Source organism: Hypanus sabinus, chromosome X1 (assembly GCF_030144855.1).
Source record: "Hypanus sabinus isolate sHypSab1 chromosome X1, sHypSab1.hap1, whole genome shotgun sequence".
In the NCBI taxonomy this organism is placed as follows: Eukaryota; Metazoa; Chordata; class Chondrichthyes; order Myliobatiformes; family Dasyatidae; genus Hypanus; species Hypanus sabinus.
Genome location: NC_082738.1, coordinates 8,369,569 through 8,390,127, shown reverse-complemented (window position 1 = coordinate 8,390,127; position 20,559 = coordinate 8,369,569). Strand labels below are relative to the sequence as shown.

At 38.9% G+C, this 20,559-nt stretch overlaps 1 protein-coding gene across 9 annotated transcripts in view; it reads right to left on the bottom strand.

The window, feature by feature from the left end:
* Positions 1-19,197, bottom strand: part of tlk2 (tousled-like kinase 2) — a 160,110-nt gene extending 140,913 nt beyond the window's left edge. For 3 of the 9 annotated variants that reach the window (XM_059955729.1, XM_059955736.1, XM_059955737.1), the window contains exon 1: positions 19,156-19,197. In XM_059955729.1, the coding sequence (XP_059811712.1) occupies positions 19,156-19,174 (19 nt within the window). In that variant the 5' untranslated portion in view covers positions 19,175-19,197. Of the gene's footprint in view, positions 1-17,582; positions 17,619-18,298; positions 18,321-18,786; positions 19,067-19,155 lie in introns of those variants that run through there. The other 6 variants (XM_059955731.1, XM_059955732.1, XM_059955733.1 and 3 more) reach the window with 5 other exon arrangements.
* Positions 19,198-20,559: the final 1,362 nt, after the last annotated feature.

Here is a 20,559-nt window from a genome sequence, read left to right as displayed (position 1 = left end):
TTATATAGATCAGCACAATGCTTAGGCTGAAGGGCCTGTGCTGTTTTATACAATCCAGATTCCCATATCCCTCAGTCTGTAAAAATTTCTTATCCTGAATGTACTCAATGATTGAGCATCCATAGAAAACCAAAAACCTGGTTCTAGATTCCGCAACTGAGGAATACCGTCCAAACCAACCCCCCCCCCCCATGTAAATTGTTTGTTTCAGCTCTCATTCTTCAAAATTCCAGTTAATGTTGCCCAAATTTTATTCCCAAGTCACAAAGCAATGCAGCACAGATGCACATCTTCAGCCCAACAAATACACACCAAACAATAGCGCCTACCCCAGCCCATTCCAATTTCCTGCATTTGACTCTTATCCCTCCGTTCCTTAAGTGTTATTTTTCTTGCCTCAGCCACTTCCTCTGGTAGCTCAATCCATATACTCACTACCCCTTGCATGAAAAACCTGCATCTCAGGTTCCTTTTAAAATTTCAACCCCCTCCCCCCCACCCCACATCTCTGCCCCTAATTTGGGACTCCTATATCCTAGGGAAAATATAGTTAGCTTTCACTTTATCTATGTCACTCAATTCTAAACATAGTCACCTCTCATTCTCCTACGTTCCAAGGAATGAAGACCTAGCCTGACCAACCTCTCCCTATAACACAAGACCTTAAGAGGACCCCCTCATCTCTGGAATCATTGTACAACTGCATCAAAGCCATAATTCCTGGCTCCTGAACACTGGCCAAGCTAGTTTTGAAGCACTTTTTTTTTTGCTCTCAATAGCTGCCAAAGTGCAATTTTGAGATAATTATCCAAGTAGCAAGTGAAACACTTTAGAATAGCATAATCTTGCTCTTCCTGTTTGGGGGAGGGAAGTCAGAAAAGTACATCTAATCTTCAACACAAGAGATTCTGCAAATGCTTTTAATCCAAAGCAACACACACAAAAAAATGCTGGAGGAACTCAGATCAGGCAGCATTCATGGAGAGGAATAAAAAGTTGACAGTTCAGGCCAAGACCCTTCATCAGGACACATTTTATAATCAGGGCAATCTCATCTTCATTCAGAACAGCGGTACAATAGAACCAAGAACTTACTATGCAAAGAGATCAGCTACGCTTCCAAGATAGGAGCTCAAGTAGGATGCTGTGCTTGAGATCTCAAACAATTAATCCAAAGCATGAACACATCTTTGAGTGGTGTCTGGAAAAGTTATTCTGTTCTACGGAACATTAGGGTGATTTGCTGCTGTTGGCAATGTAAATTAATGATGCCACACTAATAACTCAAATTGCCACAGACAAGGTTCTTGCACATTGCCTTACCTACTATAATTCTCTCAACTACCCATCCTTAACAATAGATTTCTGGAGAGTTAAGGCATCACCAGACAAATTTCCTTTCTCATGTCATCCTTCACCTTCTTACACTAGGAAATATAAATGATGTAAAGAGAAAAACAAGACTAGGGAAAATGTTATGTAGGTTGACAAATATTGCAAGACCTTTATGAACTCAACAGTCAAATGCTTACTAGCACATAATCCTTTTTTTAAAAAAAAAGGATAAGAAGGGCTACTAAAGGCAGTCAGTCTCTGAAGTAGAGGAATAAGCACCTACACGTCAGAGTGATGACTATATAGTTTCAAAATTAGCAACAAAGAATTTCAGAATTAAATATCACTGTTTACTTGTTGCATTCAGCAATTAAAATTACTCAAAATCATTTCATCCAAATTTTGATGACAGCGCAAAAAATCTGTAGCACCTTGAAATAGATCTCTTAATTATGTTTAGCAATATACAAAACAAAGAAAGCGTCTTTCTTAAAAACTATCTTTTCAACATTTCAAGAGTGCATCACATTTACTTCCCAGAATTTCACTAATATCACGCAGTTGCCACTCAACAAGAACTATACCCAGCACAATGGCAAGTGCGAATTAGGTGGAAACCTAAGTAACACAAGTCACATTTGGATAGAAATCCACACATTGCAATCAAAAATACTATATTTGCAAATTATGGATGTACTGTGAAAAGACATTATAACCACGTCCAACCCTTTTACAATAGACTTAGAACTGTCAGCAATACTGACAGCAGGCCTTAATGATTTTTCAGACAGAAAATATGACTTTGCTTTCTTGGTTTTGATGTGAGGGTTTAAGCTGCAACCACAATAGAAAAAAATAACTAGCTTAACATAAAAATACTAATGTATTTGCTAAAAAGAGATTGAGTTTGCATGCTTTTTTTTTGAAAGAACAATCATCTCTGCCCAGGGTTTCCAATGATATCCTGCACCTCATATCACAAGTTAAAAGTTCAAACCAGATTGAATGAGTATATGTAAATGCCAGCAGCTATATAAAGAAAGCCTAAAAGTACACTCCAGCCGAGAGAAACAGTACCATAGGAATACATGTGAGCTAAATAGCATACTATACATCCAGCTAGGTGATCCAAAGATGAGCAAAGTCCTTCTGCCCTGTCACAACCATTCTGTAGAGGTGTTGCCAATAAACTAAACACGAGATGAAGGCAGCTTCATCAGGGACATTTCTATCTTCAACAATTGCAGAGCAACCCAAAGATGTAGCATTTGAAGTAAACTACAACCAGAAATTTCAAGTACATGATCCATCTCAGCAGCTTCATGAACTCCTGTTATTACAGAAACCATCCATGAAACTTAATTCACTTAAAAAAAATGGCACAAAGCCTAGAGACTACATACTTCAGGACCTTGGCTATAGTACAGAAGACTTGCACTCCTTAGTTATCTGCACCTGTCCATACTGTTCCAGTTTGGTTTCAACACTGGCATCTAACAGTACAATACAAAATTTTCAAGTACATTATGTCCATAAAAGCCTGAACAATCCAATTATTGCCATACCAATCCAAGTGTTACAAAACAATTTGCTGATTTGTACCTACCATTGATTTCATTAGGGCCATTCAAGCTACAAATCTTATCATAGATTTGATTCAAACATGGGCAAAGGATTGAATTCTAGAGGGGAAGCAAGAGAAAAAGGCTGATGTGACATTATGGTAGTATTTGGTTGAGTGTGGTAACAAAGCGACCTGGTCAAACTGAAAATAATGGAAATTCAGGGGAAAACCATTAGCTGGCAGCATAATTCGCACAAATGTTGAATGTTTGAAGCTATTGGTGGTCAGTTATCATGGGCACAAAGATGACAGGAATAAAACAACCCCTTGACTGGCACCCCACTTACCACTTTAATTATTTATTCTCTACCATTAAATGCATCATTTCTGTAGAGTGCATCAGCTACAGAGTGCTGCACAATTACCCATCAGGTGGAACCCAAAGGCAGCAAGTTCCAGACTAAAGAGCAAGTTAATCAAGAAAGAGAACCCAGATGTGAAAATATATTGATCATCCTTCATATATTGATAAGCTTTTTTTTTAAAGTATATAAAGGGTAAAAGAGGGTTGAGAGTAGATATAGGACCAATAGAAAATGATGTTGTAATGAGAGATACAGAGATGGCAGAGGAACTGATTGCATATTTTGCATCAGCCTTCACAGTGGAAGTTATCTGCATATACTGGACACTCAAGAGTGTCAGGGAAGTGAAGTATGTGCAGTTAAAATTACAACTGAGAAGGTACTCAGGAAGCTTAATAGTCTGAGGGTGGATAAATCTCCTGGACCTGATGGAATGCACCCTTGGGTTCTGAAGGAAGTAGCTGGAGAGATTGCGGAGGCATTAACAATGATCTTTCAAGAATTGATAGATTCTGGCATTGTACCGGATGACTAGAAAATTGCAAATGTTACTCCACTATTTAAGAAGGGTGGGAGGCAGCCAAAGGAAACTATAGACTGGTTAGCCTGACATCAGTGGTTGGGAAGTTGTTGGAATCGATTGTTAAGGATGAGATTACAGAGTACCTGGAGGCACATAGGCCAAAGCCAGCATGGTTTCCTGAAGGGAAAATTCTGCCTGACAAACCTACAGCAATTTTTTTTTTTTTTTTTGAGGAAATTACAAGCAGGGTTAACAAAAGAGATGCAGTAGATGTGGTGTACTTGGATTTTCAGAAGGCCTTTGACAAAGGGCCGCACACGCAGCTGCTTAGCAAGATAAGAGCCTATGGAATTACAGGGGAGTTACTAGCATGGGTGGAGCATTAACTGATCGGCAGAAAACAGAGTGGGACTAAAGGGATCCTATTCTGGCTGGCTACTAGTTACCAGTGGAGTCCCACAGGGGTCAATGTTGGGACCGCTGCTTTTTACAATGTATGTCAATGATTTGGACTATGGGATTAATGGATTTGTGGCTAAGTATGCTGATGATACAAAGATAGGCAGAGGAATGGGGAGTGTTGAGGAAACAGAAAGCCTGCAAAGAGGCTTAGATAGTTTAGGGGAATGGGCAAAGAAGTGGCAAATGAAATACAATGTTGGAAAGTGTATGGTCATGCACTTTGGTGGAAGAAAAAAATGGGCAGACTATTATTCAGATGGGGAGAGAATTCAAAATGCAGAGCTGCAAAGGGACTTAGGAGTCCTTGTGCAAGATACCCTAAAGGTTAATCTCCAAGTTGAGTCGGTTGTGAAGAAGGTGAATGCAATGTTGAAATTCATTTCTAGAGGTATAGAATACAAGAGCAGGGATGTGATGTTGAGGCTCTATCAGGCACTCGTGAGACCACACTTGGAGTATTGTGTGCATTTTTAGGTTCCTTATTTTAGAAAGGATATACTGACATTGGAGAGGGTTCAGAGAAGATTCACGAGAAAGATTCCAGGAATGAAAGGGTTACCATATGAGAAACGTTGAGCAGCTCTTCCGCTGTATTCTCTGGAGTTCAGGAGAATGGGGGGGGGGGGGGGGCGGGGGGGGGGGGGAAGAGAAGATCTCAGAAATCTTCTGAAAGTTAAAAGGCCTGAACAGATTAGATATAGCAAAGTTATTTCCGATGGTAGGGGAGTCCAGAAGAAGAGGGCACAACTTCAGGATTGAAGGACGCCCATTTAGAACAGAGATGGGAAGAAATTACTTTACTCAGTGGTAAATCTGTAGAATTTGTTGCCATGAGCAGCCAGGTCATTGGGTGCATTTAAGGCAGAGATAGATAGGTTCTTGATTAGCCAGGGCATCAAAGGGTATGGGGAGAAGACAGGGGAGTGGGGATGACTGGAAGAATTGGATCAGCCCAAAATTGAAAGACAGAGCAGACTCGATGGGCCAAATGGCCCACTTCTGCTTCTACATCTTATGGTCTTTATCGTTCTCTGCAGTTGGGTCAGAACCTGGACAGTTGATGCATGGAAACTGTTTTAAGTGGCAGTTAATCATTTGTGCAAGGACAGTAAATGCTGTCCTCTCCAAATAAACTCTCATTCCATAAAATTAAATGTAAAAACATAGAAACCCTACAACACGTTACAGGCCCTTCAGCCCACAATGCTGTGACAAACATGTCCTTACCTTAGAAATTACCTAGGGTTACCCATAGCCCTCTATTTTTCTAAGCTCCGTGTATCTATCTAAAAGTCTCTTAAAAGACCCTATCGTATCCATCTCCACAACCGTTGCCAGCAGCCCATTCCACGCACTCACCACTCTGAGTAAAAAACTTACCCCTGACATCACCTCTGTACCTACTCCCCAGAACCTTAAACCTGTGTCCTCTTGTGGCAACCATTTCAGCCTTGGGAAAAAGCCTCTGACTATCCACACGATCAATGCCTCTCATCATCTTATACACCTCTATCAGGTCACCTCTCATCTTCTGTTGCTCCAAGGAGAAAAGGCAGAGTTCACTCAACCTATTCTCAGAAGGCATGCTCCCCAATCCAGGCAACATCCTTGTAAATTTTCTCTGCACCCTTTCTATGGTTTCCACATCCTGCCTGTAGTGAGGCGGCCAGAACTGAGCACAGTACTTCAAGTGGAGTCTGACCAGGGTCCTATCTAGCTGCAACATTACCTCTCGGCTCCTAAACTCAATCCCACGATTGATGAAGACCAATACACCATTTGCCTTCTTAACCACAGAGTCAACCTGCACAGCAGCTTTGAGTGTCACCACAGTCAACCTATGCAGCAGCTTTGAGCTTTAAATATTAAGAAATATTTCACCATGATTAAACTATCCAGAAGGAAAACAGGTCTCAGATTATGACAAATGGAATTTAATTTCATGACTCCAGAATACCCTGAAGTACTTTAACAACTAATCAGGTACAGGTGGGCCCCGTTTTTCAAACGTTCGCTTTACGACAAATCGCTGTTACGAAAGACCTAAATTAGTACCCGTTTTCACTAACCAAAGAGGATTTTTGCTTTTACGAAAAAAAGATGCCCACTTTATACATGTGCTTACCCCGAGAAAGACTACCATGACCGTGAAGCCTTGTGCAGGCAGTTGTGTGTGCATGCGTGTACATGCCAATTTTTTTTTCTCCAGGTCAATTTTGGATTGCTGTCTTCCTGATTTTGATGTGAAACTATACCGTACATACAATATTCCTACTTTACATAGGCTGCATATTTGTCAAATCATTCCTGCTTTTACTACATGTTCGTGTTATTTTAGGTTTTATGTGTTATTTGGTTTGATTTGGTAGGTTTTTTTTGGGGTCTGGCAATGTTCAAAGATTTTCCCATATAAATTAATGGCAATTGCTTCTTCGCTTTATGACATTTCGGCTTACAAACGGTTTCATAGAAATGCTCTACCTTCGGATAGCAGGGGGAAACCTGTACTTTAAAAATTTGCTAACAGCAATGTGGAAAAGTTGGCAAATAAATGGAACAAGGGAAGCTGAATAATAAAATAACCATAAGGATAAATACAAGCCAGGACACAAGGAGAACATCTTTGCTCCTCTGCAAAATAATCCCATATGATTTTTTTTTAAAATATTTACCATAAGGCACTCAATAGAATCGCATGAACAGGAAGAATATTAATATGACAGCAATCTATTGCAGAGTCAAAAGGTTGCAGTTTGAAACAGCGAGAAACTGCCAATAAAGTACCTAGGATTTACAAATTTTGACAATAAAACAGGTACCTGTCATTGATTAATGGAGTTTTCTTTGCAATCACAATTGACAATCCCCATTCATACTGCATTTTGCAATTCCTTTCAAGCCATTTTACCTTTGAGTTTGCAGCGTTCTACTGCATCTCTAATAAATTACAGCAAACTACAACCATTAATAACTAAGCAGGATATGATTAACTATGACCATTAACACTAAGCTAGTTAGGTAGCAGTTCGCTCGACACTATTACAGCTTGGTGTGTAGGAATTTGGAGTTCAATTCCAATGTCATCTGTAAGGAGTCTGTATGTCCTCCCTGTGGAATGTGTGGGTTTCCTGAGTGCTCTGGTTTCCTCCCACAGTCCAAAGACATACGAGTTGGTAGGTTAATTGGTCATTGTGAATCATCCTGTCATTAGACTAGGCTTAAATTGGGATTGCTCTGCAGTGTGGCTCAAAGGGCCAAAAGGCCTGTTCCGCACTGTATCTCAAAGAAAAAAAGATGAATGTTAGTGTACATTTACCATTTTCTAAATCTGGTAGTGCAAACAATTCTTAACATTGCCGATAAAATAACAGTATCACAACAGTGACGTGAAGGGCATTAGTGTTTCAAGGTAGGCATCTGTTAATTGAGATTGGAAAAAAAGGATCAAAATTTGTCAGTTAGAATTTCAAAGTCAATGACATTCTCTCAACCTTATGATCTAGGAAAAAGCAAAATGCTATGGCAGGATGACAAAGAACATGAAGCAGAACATTCTTCCCAATATACTAATACCTTCATGATTTGAACATTTCAAGAATAAGGCAGACATGCTTAATTTTGTTTGGGGATAGACAGCACAAGTAGATAATGTGGCAGCTGAAAGCTTTCCAGAGGCATCAACACAGAAGATAGCTATCCAGTTACATCCAGGTAACATTTCTGCTGCCTAATACCAATTCATTGTTATCCAAATGTTATTGTTATGCTCAAAGCTTTCTATCTTCAGTACAACATTTCAAAGGTTAATAGCAATGATAAACCCAGCATTCATTGCAGAAGATGGCTACTCTCCTAAACAAGTATTTTATGCAGATGACACTGGTCTTTTTCCCACCCTGAAGGATGTTGCCCCCATCCACCTTTATCAAGGGATGAGCAAGCAGTTCCAGGTTTCAAGATGATAACCTTAATTTTCTCTGTGCTTCTTTCAGAGGGCTTTGAAAGGGATTTCTTAAGGTCCATCTCCAGTGGTGGTATAATTTAATAAAAAAAAAGCTTGAATGATAACATTGCTCTTTCAAGATTATGCCACATCTTTTCTCTCCCCATTCATTGAATATTCATAAGCGCAGTCCCTCAGTGAATCACTGGATTGCCAGCATTGTTTATGCAAGGACATCCGAGAGCTTGGTTTTTAAATCTTAAAAAAAAAGACAATGAATCATCCAAAATATTTAGTGTAAAATGAGGAAGACTGTAGAATTATTCAGCTGATGTCACTATCCTGCAAAGGTTTCTCATTTCTATGAAATATAGACATTGTCACAAGGGAGAGGAAATCATGTGTAATACAAATAAATTAACCTCCAACTAAGATTCTGTATTTTAAAAAAAGAAACAAAATAATTGCTTTTGGTGCACATTTGCTTGGTTGAGAGGACTCAAGGCTTTTCTAACAGATTTTTTCCTGCAAGTGTGCTCAGGAAGGAGTACGAGGAAAAGTGAGAACAAGTGTAAATGAGATATACTGCATGTACACAGAGAACACACAGAACAAGATGCAGTAACATTTGAGATACTGGATTATAGTATTAACTCAAAAATTAATTGGCAGAATACTAAAACAGCATCTTAATTTTGGCAATGAGCAAATGTATTACATTACAGTTAACATAATGCACATGTACTGCATGCTGAGTGGAACAGAATTTCATTCTGTCCTAACATTTGGACTCAATTATATTTTTAAACATTTGCTATAGATTACATTCATCCTACAATTAGGCCTTTTATTCTTGATTTCTCACCACACCCCAATACAAGCCACTTCAGATCTCTGAAGCTAGACTGTTTGCTTTTCCTCCAGCTCCTTTTGCAGTTTTCCAAAAAAATAAAATAAATCTGCTCAGGTTGTATTTCTAGAACTACTTTCTTCAGCTGGGCTAGGTCATTCACTCAAATCGAAAGTGTGCTCTGTTTATCAAAGACAACATGCCTTTTGTCATGATTTAAAGTATACATACAAGTTAAAGATGTTACTTTCTCAAACCACACCAAGCTTGGCAGCCTTCTATTGGATTAAATCTAAAGAATTCCTGCATCTGGTTTGTTTTCTGGTCAGAAATTAAAGAGCCGAATCAGAAACTGCATTCACAGGAACGGCTTTAACCCAGCCTAACCGCAGTGTATCAAACATAATTAGTAAAATAAAAACTCTACAAACTAAAGAGCATCAAGATGCAATGGTGACAGGCAATTTCAGTCCAGGTTTATTTTATCCCCAATGGACTCTTCGAGCGTCAACAAAAATCCCAGTTTTATCCTCAAATCCTTAATTCCCGTACCGTTCATACCCAGGAAGCTCATCCTTCCAGAAGACCCCTACCATCCACCCTTTCCAAATAGTAAAAAAAGTGTGATCAATGCAGCAAATCACAAGTCCAGATAAAGAAGCTGTTGATTTAAACAACTGAACAAAAGTGAAACAAAATTAGATGCACAAAGTGCAGCATTTGAGTAAGATTCAAGAAGATACATTAACTGAAAAAGCCCACTGTTTGGGGTGATTGCAATTTAAAACTTGCGCAGATCTAATGTTAGAATTAAGGCTTGATAAAGCTGCAGTTAAGCATACATGCAAGCACACAGATAGGAATAAATTTCACTCTAACACACACACACACACTAGAGACTGGCATTATGGGAAAGAGAACAAGGACATTTGCATCACTGTCAGAATCATTAAAAAAAAGAAATCAGCTAAGAGCACAAAAGTTTAGATTAAATTTTATTCCAAGAGTCAAGTGGAGTTTGGGTTCAAAGATAAAACAATGCAAATCACCAAAATTAATTAAATACACATGGGATTTTACCACAAGGGAGTAACTAAAATGTACTTACACCAGTGCACAAGCTGAAAGCTAGGTTCTCATTTTAGTTACTCAAGATTGCCAGTTACATTGGACAAAGGTGGAACAAAGAAAGGCATCAATTTAAAGGTTGCAGGCAAAACGCAAAAGCAAGAAAATAATAAATTTCAAATAGGCAAACTTTAATTAAAAAAAAACACAAGATACTGATTATTTGTTACTCAATACCTGATAACTGGGAGCTTCAAACAACAATTAAACTTTGGAAAATCTGTGGCTTCAAACAAAAGTAACCAAACACACAAATTTGAAGCAGAGACATTTCAAAGAAATAAGGTGCAATAAATATTGCATGTCAGCTTGGAAATGGTAGTACAGAATTACAAACAGAACTTGCAGGTATCAAGCATATGAAGTACCAGACTGAGCAGATTGGCTTCTAATGATCTATGGAATGTACTTCTCTACATTCACAGCAAATAGTTCTTTTAATATACACATTAGAAATGCATATAGCCATGAAAAGTATCTAATCCTTTATATACACTATTAAATAGACCTTCAACTTTAACCAAAATGGAGACTTTAGAAATGACAAGTACAGTTTTCAGAAGAGTAGAGCTCAGAATTATGAACCAAAAACAGGCTCACCTTAGAATGAACAGGCTCTTCAGCCTTACTCCCAAGTAGCATTTTATAAAAGGTGATGTGGATCTGCCTTTATCAGAATATATTCTGTCCAAGGACAATCATTCAAAAGATCAGATACATTTTAAGCACTGATATTTAAAAAAAAACAAAAACTCATTTCCCACCGGGTTTATAAAAAGATGTGAGGAAGAGATTCATCTTAGATGGGTTTACGTTCCATGTATGTACACAAAAATCTGGTTCAAAGCACTATTCAAAGCATTAAGGATGGGTGGGGGAGGGGAAGTGGAAAGGGGAGGAAAAAGAAACATTGTTCAAACTGCAGGTCAGCACTGATTGATTCAACCTCAGGGCTGAGGGAGACAAAGACATCTTAAAAGTTAAGGATAATCTAAAATAAATTGGGACTGAATAATACCTCATGCCCTGGTCTAACCATCTTTTACTGTCGAGCCCTACTTCATCTTAAGACGACACACACTTCCTGTCTGCACTGTCATATAGAACATTCCCAAGGAGAATCACAGAATCTTACAGCAGAGAACGAAGCTGTTGGGCCTACAAAGAAAGAGCAGTCCACTAAATCCTGTCTTTTGATCTTTTCTCCTCTTCAAATTTTTTCTTTTATTAAATATTTACCTACCACTCTAAAAAGAGATGTTATAAATCCTGCTTGTTCCAAGTTAATCATTCTGCACCTTGGCAAAACATTTAAACAAAAATAAAAAATCTCCTATACCCCCTTTGTTCTTACAATATTAAATCTATTGCATTCAGTTACCAATTGTTAAACAGTGGAAACTTTTTTTTACAAAAAAGATTATCGCTACAAGAGAACCTTCAAAATGGAATATTCACCTCACATCTCTGGTAATCAACGTTCTCTTTTCATACAGCAAACTCCTCATTCCTGCTGACATATAGAACATCTCCTCTGTATTCCCTGCAAACCACCCCCCCCCCCCACAAGGTCTTGACACAATTCCTGTTACAATGTGCACAAAACTAGACATCACATTCTATCTGTGGCCCAACCAGTAATTTGGATTGATCCATCACTACTCTTTTCACTCAAAAATGCAATTAACAGTAACCCAAAATGCTTAACTCTTTTAAGCATATGTTTTATGTCCCTGAGCTCCATAATATCTTTTTAATTTAAAATTGTGTAATTTGGGGCAAATGTCTCTACATTTATCATCTCCAAGCTTTTCATCAGATAATTCTTCAGTACCCAAGTTTTTCTGCATCATCTGTGTAGTTTGATTTTTATATCCTTAATTAAGTGCAGATTATTGTGATGAACAATGTAACTGACGTCTGTACCTCCCCTCTGTAATGTTTTTAACCATTATTCTGTCCTCTATTCCAACCTGCTTGCCATTCCTTGGTGGCAATATATCATGGAATATCTATACCCGCACATACATTTCCTTTGTCAATATACTGTACACAATCTGCTTTTGGTCTTGGTCTCTAGGAATGATATTCAGGCCAGTCTATTACTACAATGACATTCCCTCTCCCAGAATAGATACCTTCTAGTCAACTTCAAAATCTGACATCTTCTGTCACATTTTAGAGATTTAAGGTATTTTGTCCTTTTATATTTCCATAAGGCTGTGAAGTGGGTGATTCTCAAAGCTGGTAGGATTTTAAAAAAAATATATATATATATTTATTTAAGAAGTGGAATAATTCCAGATGTCTCATTGTCTAATTTTTGACTGGACACAGAATAGTGACCAGGATACCTTGCCCAAATGCAGGACTAATTCCTAATACACTTTCATTCACACTTCATTTAAGAACATTAAGCAATTACAACCCACTCATCCTGTCCCATTCATGGTAATTTGGTCAAGAGCAACACTTTCCCCTCCACCTGATCCATTACAGGAAGGAACATTATATTCCTTCTATCTGGTCTCTCCATTATCTTGAGCAGCAAGCTTTGGCCCTTCACTGAAGTCTCTAACATGAGTAAATTACAGCCTTTAAAAGCTACATTTGCAAAAAGGCCATACTAGCCTGAATTTCAAAATATTTAACCTGCATATAACAGAAACTCCAAGGCTACAAGCTTCAAGTTTGACATGCAATATTGCTGAAAATTCAGTTATGTAGCTTTACAGGACAACAAAAGTTCAAAACACTTCATACATTTAATTCAAGCCTACAAGGCTTGATTGAGCTTCCTGTCTGATCACATGATTCATGTAAGTTTTGACAAGGTTTATTCTAACATTTATCACATCATCTCATCTGAGAGCAGCAGGATTGCAGAAATTAAGTAATAATATGATGGGATTTCATGCAATTAAAACACATCTTCCGACCCCTGAAGATAATATTTGCAAATAAGTTGGATTAAGAGTGTCTAGGAACATGATCTGGTGTCCTGAAACCACCTTCGGCAAACCCCAGAAAGAGTGTAATGATGAAATAAAGTGCAGTTAATTGGGGCAGCCGCTTATTTGGGACAACCCTTTAAAAAAAAACAAAAACTAATCGAGAAACTAGCCAGGATTCCCTTTATTTGGGAAACCTTGCTTCACCTTGGGACAGGAGACTAGTTAAACAGTTTCTAACTAGTGTCAGTTGCGTGCACTTGTTTGGTCATAAGTCACTATATCATGCTTAAAGCAATCTGTTTTTAAATAGCGCCAGTTGCGTGTGTTTGCGTTCAAAAAGCAGCAATTTTTAAATCACTGATAGTTGATGAGAAATAAGCAGTAAGACAATTCAAAGCTATTTTGCTCACTGTGGTTTCAAGTATTCAGGCTTGAAGATGCCAGAAACAATTTTACTACTTCAACAACTTAAGAACTATGAAGAATTCAAATGTATGGACAATCATTTTCAATGTTGCAATGAAAATGAAGATTTGGAAGATGCAATTATCAAAAGCATCATATGAAGACAGGCCATTGTCTGCACTTGGTGTTTGCGCTGATTTTGTTCATTTATAGTCAAAACAACAGAGCAGCATACACTGGATGAATTTCTCAGTCAATAACTATTAGGAGCCAACACATATTTACAATTCCGTAGACATACTGGTAATGTTTTAATTTATTCTGTAATTCATTTAAATATGTTAATTACTTGGTTAAACAGTAGTTTGTTTTTTAAAAAACATTTCAACTATTTCCTAATTGGGACAGCTGCTTAATTGGGCCAAAATGCACTGGCCTCGAAATGTCACAATTAACCGGAATCCACTGTATATACATCAAAACATTAGCTCCTTAGTGCACCTGAAACAACAAGGGGCCAAATTCACTTTCCAACTATACTGCTGGTGAAACACAGCGACACCTTACTAGCAGCAAACAACACTAAATATTTTAATACTCACACTTTTGCTGGTAAACCATCACTGCAATCAATAGCCTGCAACTTCCCTTTCAGAGTTGAGCTTTCATAAGACCTGGCATTTTTGCAGTGTGAACTGAAGTCTCCAAGGTGCAGGGCAGTTGTGGCGTGATGAATACAGACCGAATTTAATAAAAAGATTTAGAAAGAAAAGAAAGAAAGAAAGAAAGAATCGAGGCAGCAGGGCACAGGCCCAAGTGTGAAGAATGAGCCAATGTTTGACCTTTGCTGGACCAGACTTGGAGCCAATTCAAAGCGAAAGATCCAAGGTGAGGCCCAGGCGTATATTGAAGCAGCAGGGCCCAGGTCTGAGAATGAAGAACAAGCCAATGTTTGGCCAGTTTAAGAATTGGGCCAGTTTGAAAAGTTCAGGTCGCTGGGGCTGGAGATACTGAAATGACGGGCTCCTGAACTGGCTGCAGCAAAGAACTGGCTTTGCAGCTGTGGACTCACTTTCATAAACCTTGGTTCTGAAATGCTATTTGCTTACTTTTGTTTGCATGATTTGTGGTTTTTTTGCTTTGGGTGTTTGGTAGTCTTTTTTTAAAAAATGGGTTTTATTGAGTTTGTTTTGTGGCTCCTTGTAAGGAGACAAATCAAGGTTGCATAGTGTACAGTGGTGCTATATTTTTAGAACCTTTTAGACCATAAGACATAGGAGCTATTCAGCCCACTGAGTCTGCTCTGCCACTCAATCATGACTGATCCTGGATCCCACTCAGCCCCATACACCTGCCTTCGTGCCATATCCTTTGATACCCTGACCAATCAGGAAACTATCAACTTCCACCTTAAATATACCCAGATTTGGCCTCCACTCAGTCAGTGGCAAAGTTATGGTATAATTTTTATCTTTTCCTACATAACTACAAACTAAAATGTGATCAGATCTTCATACAAGTCCTAAAATTAGATAAAGAGAACTCAATTAAATAACACAAAAACATAACTGTTCATTTATTTATTGCCAAAAGTGATCCAATAATGAATGTATCTTTTGGAAAAAGTATGTGAACCTCTGGGATAATGCCTTCTACAAAAGCTATTTGGAGTCAAGTGTTCCAATCAATGAGATGAGATTGGAGGTGTGGGTTGTAGAGGTGCCCTGCTCTATGAAAAAGACACACAAAGTCAGGTTACTATCAGAGTCTGCTCTGCTCAAGAAAGATCTGTTTATGTACACCATGTCTTGATCAAAACAACTTTCAGGAGGACCTTAGAAGAATTGTAGAGATGCGTGAAGTTGGAAAAGGCTACAAAAGTGCTTCTAAAGGCCTGAGTACTCATCAGTCTGCAGTAAGAGACTTTGTGTACAAATGGAGGAAACTCAGCACTGTTGCTACTCTCCCTAGGAGTGGGCATCCTGCAAAGATCACACCCGGATCACACTGTGCAATGCTGTAGGTGAAAAAGAACCCAAGAGTAACAGCAAAAGACCTGCAGAAATCTCTGGAACCTGCTAAAGTCTGTGTTCATGTGTCCACTATAAGAAAAACACTTAACAAGAACGGTATTCATGGAAGCACAACACAGAGGAAACCACTGCTCTCCAAAAAAAAAAATCATTTCTGCACATCTAAAGTTTGCAAAAGACCACCTGGATGTTCTACAATGCTTCTGAGACAAGGTTCTCTGAACAAATGAGACAAACATTGAACATTTTGGCAGAAATGCACATTGCTATGCTTAGAGTAAAAAGGGCACTGCACACCAACACCAAAACCTCTTTCCAACTGTGAAGCACGGTGGAAGGAGCATCATGGTTTGGTGCTGCTTTCCTGCCTCAGGGCCTAGACAGCTTGCAATCATTGAGGGAACAATAAATTCAAAATTGTATCAAGACATTTTACAGAAGAACGTCAGGATAGCAGTCCGTTGCCTGAAGCTTAATAGAAGATGGATAATGCAACAAGACAATTATCCAAAAAGCAAGAGTAAATCAACAGAATGGTTTAAAAAAAAATATCCATGTTTTGGAATGCCCAAGTCAAAGTCCTGATCTTAATCCTATAGAAATGTAGTGGAAGGACCTGAAGCAGTTTATTCAAGGAAGCCCAGCAACACCCTGGAGTTGAAGCAGTTTTATAAGGAAGAATGACCTAAAATTCCTCCAAGCCAGCATGCAGGAGTGATCGAGTTACCGGAAACATTTGGTTTAAGTTATTGTTGTACAAGGCAGTCACACCAGTTACTGAAAGCAAAGGTTCACATGCTTTTTCCAACAAATACATGTAATATTGGACCATTTTTCTCAATAAATAAATGAACAAGTATAATGTTTTTGTGTTATTTATTTAATTGGGTTCTCTATCTAGTTTTGGGACTTTTGTGAAGATCTGATTATATTTTAGGTTATTTATGCAAAAATAGAGAAAATACAAATTTTCTAGTACCACTGTACATACTTTGAACTTTGACTAACCTCAATACAATAATCTAAGATATCAATCAACACCAGCAAATACATCCCAAAGTACTTGGTTTAAAAAATTATAGATGAGACTTATACAAGAGTTTTGGTGCAGAATGTATCTAGATTATGGATTCAATATATTTCCAATAAATTAGGAAGCATACTTTCAAGATCAAAATTCTCTTTGGTCCATTGACATCTATTTAATAAAACTACTTCGTCATAAATACTAGGAAAAATTTGACAAGAGACAAAACAATAGAAGCTGTTCCTTCAAATAACAAGCTTAAATCACATGACAATATAATGTTCCAAATGTCATTCATATTCAACCAAAAAAAGCCATAGTAAAAAAAAATTTTTATACCACTTTAAGTTTAATTAACAGCCATAAATGAATATCCATGAATACACCATTCCTCTGAGGTCACGGTGCAAAGCAGTTCCAATAGTCATACACAGCACAAGGCACGCATAGCACATACAAGAGCAGTAAACATACAGTCACACAAAAGAAATTGCCAAAGTCCCTGAGTGACATGTTTTAAACTGATGGTGCATCGGTTGTCCGCAAGAACAAGCAGTTCTCAGCAGTCTGCAGAATGACTTATGAAAAATAATTTTATTCCTCACATTATGTAAAAAAAAATCCAGACATTAAACTTCAGTGAATAGTATTCAGCAGTTCAAAGAAACTTAACATAAAAATAACAGGATTCTTCATAGACAAAGTAATTAAACGATAGCTGCTTATATTCAGTTATTCTACATTGTAAAAGGTATGCAGAACACATTATACCTCAGGTAAACACAAGATCTAATACAAGTTAAGTTAATGAGGCAACAAGGGTTAGAGAAATATACCAGTATATTGACTCCCAGGTAAATTGAATTAAGTTCCTCTGTTCCAATTGCACATCAAAATAATTTCACATTCATTCAACCAAAGACAATGCTAAATAAATCTACAAATTAGACTGTTGGATTAATTCCCTATAAAGTAATTTACTGGACTAATTACCTCAAAATGCATAGATTCATTATTCACTTCCACTTTCTGAAAAAGTGAGTATAAAAGCTGTTAATATTTTCTCCATCATCTTTTATACTAATAAAAATGCAGTCACAACTCACCATGTAACTGATAAGCAGTTGGTGAACCTTTCATAAACGCATAAGATTCATCTCAAGGTATGACTCAGTGAAATCAGCCAATACAAATAATTTACAATCAGCAACTCCAGATTTAAAAGATGGCAAAGGATTTTTAAATATACATATAGATCAAATGCTCTACCTTAGCAATAATGAAAACAGAATTTATACTTACATCTAATTACTACAGAAAATTTATATGCTTCAATTTATTAAAGACATTTAATCAGCAAACTAAATAGGCGTACAGAGATAGTATGTCTTGAAAGGTCAGCAAAGCTTCCATCATTTAATTCCTTTGTAAAAATAAACAAAGCTGTCATAATGTGTAGTGCACTTTAAACAAACTGGACATCTCCAGCATCCCTATTCAAACGCAGTACAGATGCAAAAAAAAATTTCAAACGATACACAAGTCAGACGTCATGAAAGAAAAATGCAAAGGTAGGGTTGGGACAGACAGATGGGGGGCACAGAAAGTGTGATAAGTTTAAGGGACGGTTTGGAAAGAAACCCTCTGTCACCGACATCAAAGGCTTTTACCTCCACTCCCACCCCAGCAGCAGGTCCCATTGAACTCACTATTTTACAAGGGTTTATGCCACTGCGACTCCTGCGCAGGCGCAGACCCTACGCCAACAGCTGCGCATGCGCCAAGCGGTCAGCTTTCGGCCAGACGGCGATGCGCAGGTGCAGTTCCCGGGAATCCCGGCCGTCCAATGGCCGCGCATGCTCAGTGCCACGGTCGGCGGACGCTATTTGGCAGAGGAGGGAGGGGGTGTTAAATTACACCGAATCTCTGGGGTAAAGCAGGGAAGCCAAAATAAAACACTCCCCAACCAGCCCCCACCATCGTCTTCTTCTCACCCCTACCCACCCGCAATTCCCGTTCGCCACTTCAACTAAGCCACCCCTTTCCCAAATCAGGCCTCGGGCCTGGAGCTGAAGGCTACCTCAGAGAGGCAGCGGTGTTTCCAGTTAGAATCCAGGAACCCGGTCCAATTGGGCCCGGCGGCGGACACCTGCTGCCATTCCACGGCTTGCTCGTCGCCTACAGCCACAACGCTTACCTAGTGTTGGCGGCCTGGGTGAAGAGAGCAGGCGGGCCCGACCCCGACAGTTGTCCCGGCCAACAGATCGAGCGACAGGCGAAGGAATGGCGGGAGGGCAGGGATTTATCGGGCCTGTTGGCGGCCTGAATTACACCACATCGGCCCTGAACCTACCCTCGCCACAGTCTCCGAGCGGCTGGGCCCCAAAATCCCCCTCCAATCCCTGGATCTTAAAGCGAGGATGTCCCGGCTCGGGGAAAAAGGGGGCCCGCCGAACCGATTAAAAGTTAATCAACAATAAAACAGAGTATGTCCTCTCGCGAGATTATGGGCAGGAGCCCCCTCCCCTCTGCAGGGAGTCCTGACCCGGGGAACCGATCCACTCACCTACACACTGTTCAGCCATCCGCTCGCCCACCTCTGCACGGCCGTTTCTAGTCTACAAAAAAAAACTTAATTGCAATTGATTTCATCTGCCACCAGGGAAGTGAGATTGTCCAATTATTGTTTTCAGATCGTTTGGGCTAAATAAACAACTAAATTAATATTGCAACCAAAAAGCAACTACAGAAGAATTCAGACTTGGTATAAGGACTGCCACCCAAAATTTTAACACAGTTAACTTTTCATTTGGGATGTAATGTACAAAACAGAAGCTATTTTTTTTTCAGCATTTCCCTCCAATTACCACTCCAACTTAAAAGGGAAGTCTTGATTTATACAAAGATTCGAAGAACATTTATGTGTGCAGCATACAACTCAAATTAATCTTACCCACAGACAGCCCTTTCCATGAAGGCCAAGCAGCCATTAAAATGCTTTTTTTAGAGCTTGAATGCAGAAATCACATTGCCAATTCTATACACTAAGGTCTGTAAAAAAAGATCAGATTGTGTTCTTCACTGATAAACGTTGAAGGACAAATACCGGGCAGAAATCTACTTTCAAGTATTCCCATGGGATATTTATATCAGGATGTAAATTTTAAATTTGTGGGATGAATGATGGCTGAAGAACTCAATGAATCTTTATCAAGAGCAAACATAGTTCTATAGCACCTTTCTCATTGATGAAATTTGTGACAGGAAATTGAAACACTTGCAGTGTTCTCAGTAGGAGGCTTAATGAAGAGTTTGCAATATAAACGGCTTAAAGTAATACATCAGAAGATATAGGAGCAAAATTAGGCCATTCAGCTCATTGAGTATGGTTCACCATTCAATCATGACTGCTTTTTTCAACTCCATTTGCCTGCCTTGTCTTTAATCCTTAATTCTTTTACCAATCAAGAGCCTATCGATCTCTGCCTTAAATATACCCCAAAGAACTAATTTCATTGCACATGTGAGTGATGATAAACCTGATTCTGATATGGGTCTCTATTGTGAACTGAGAGTGGGAAGGGAACAGGAAGAGGGGAACCATAGATGGGAAAAGGGGATGGGAGAGGGTTGAAAGAAATGGGAAGCACAGCGAGACATTCTGTAATGATCAATAAACCAATTGTTTGGAATGTGTGTGCACACGCGCCTAAGACTTTTGCACAGTACTGTATGAGGAGTGATTGATGACTGTGGGCCTGTGCTTGATGGAGTTCAGTAGGATGGGGTGGGTGGGGGGGGGGGATCTCACTGAAATATACGGAATACTCAGAGGCCTGGACAGAGTGAACATGGAAAGAATGTTTCCATTAGTAGCAGAGTCTTGGACCTGAGCATAGCCTGAATAAAGGGACTCTTTGTTAGCTTTGTTAGGCCTGCTAAACTAGTTGTGTGTGAATATGCTTAACAG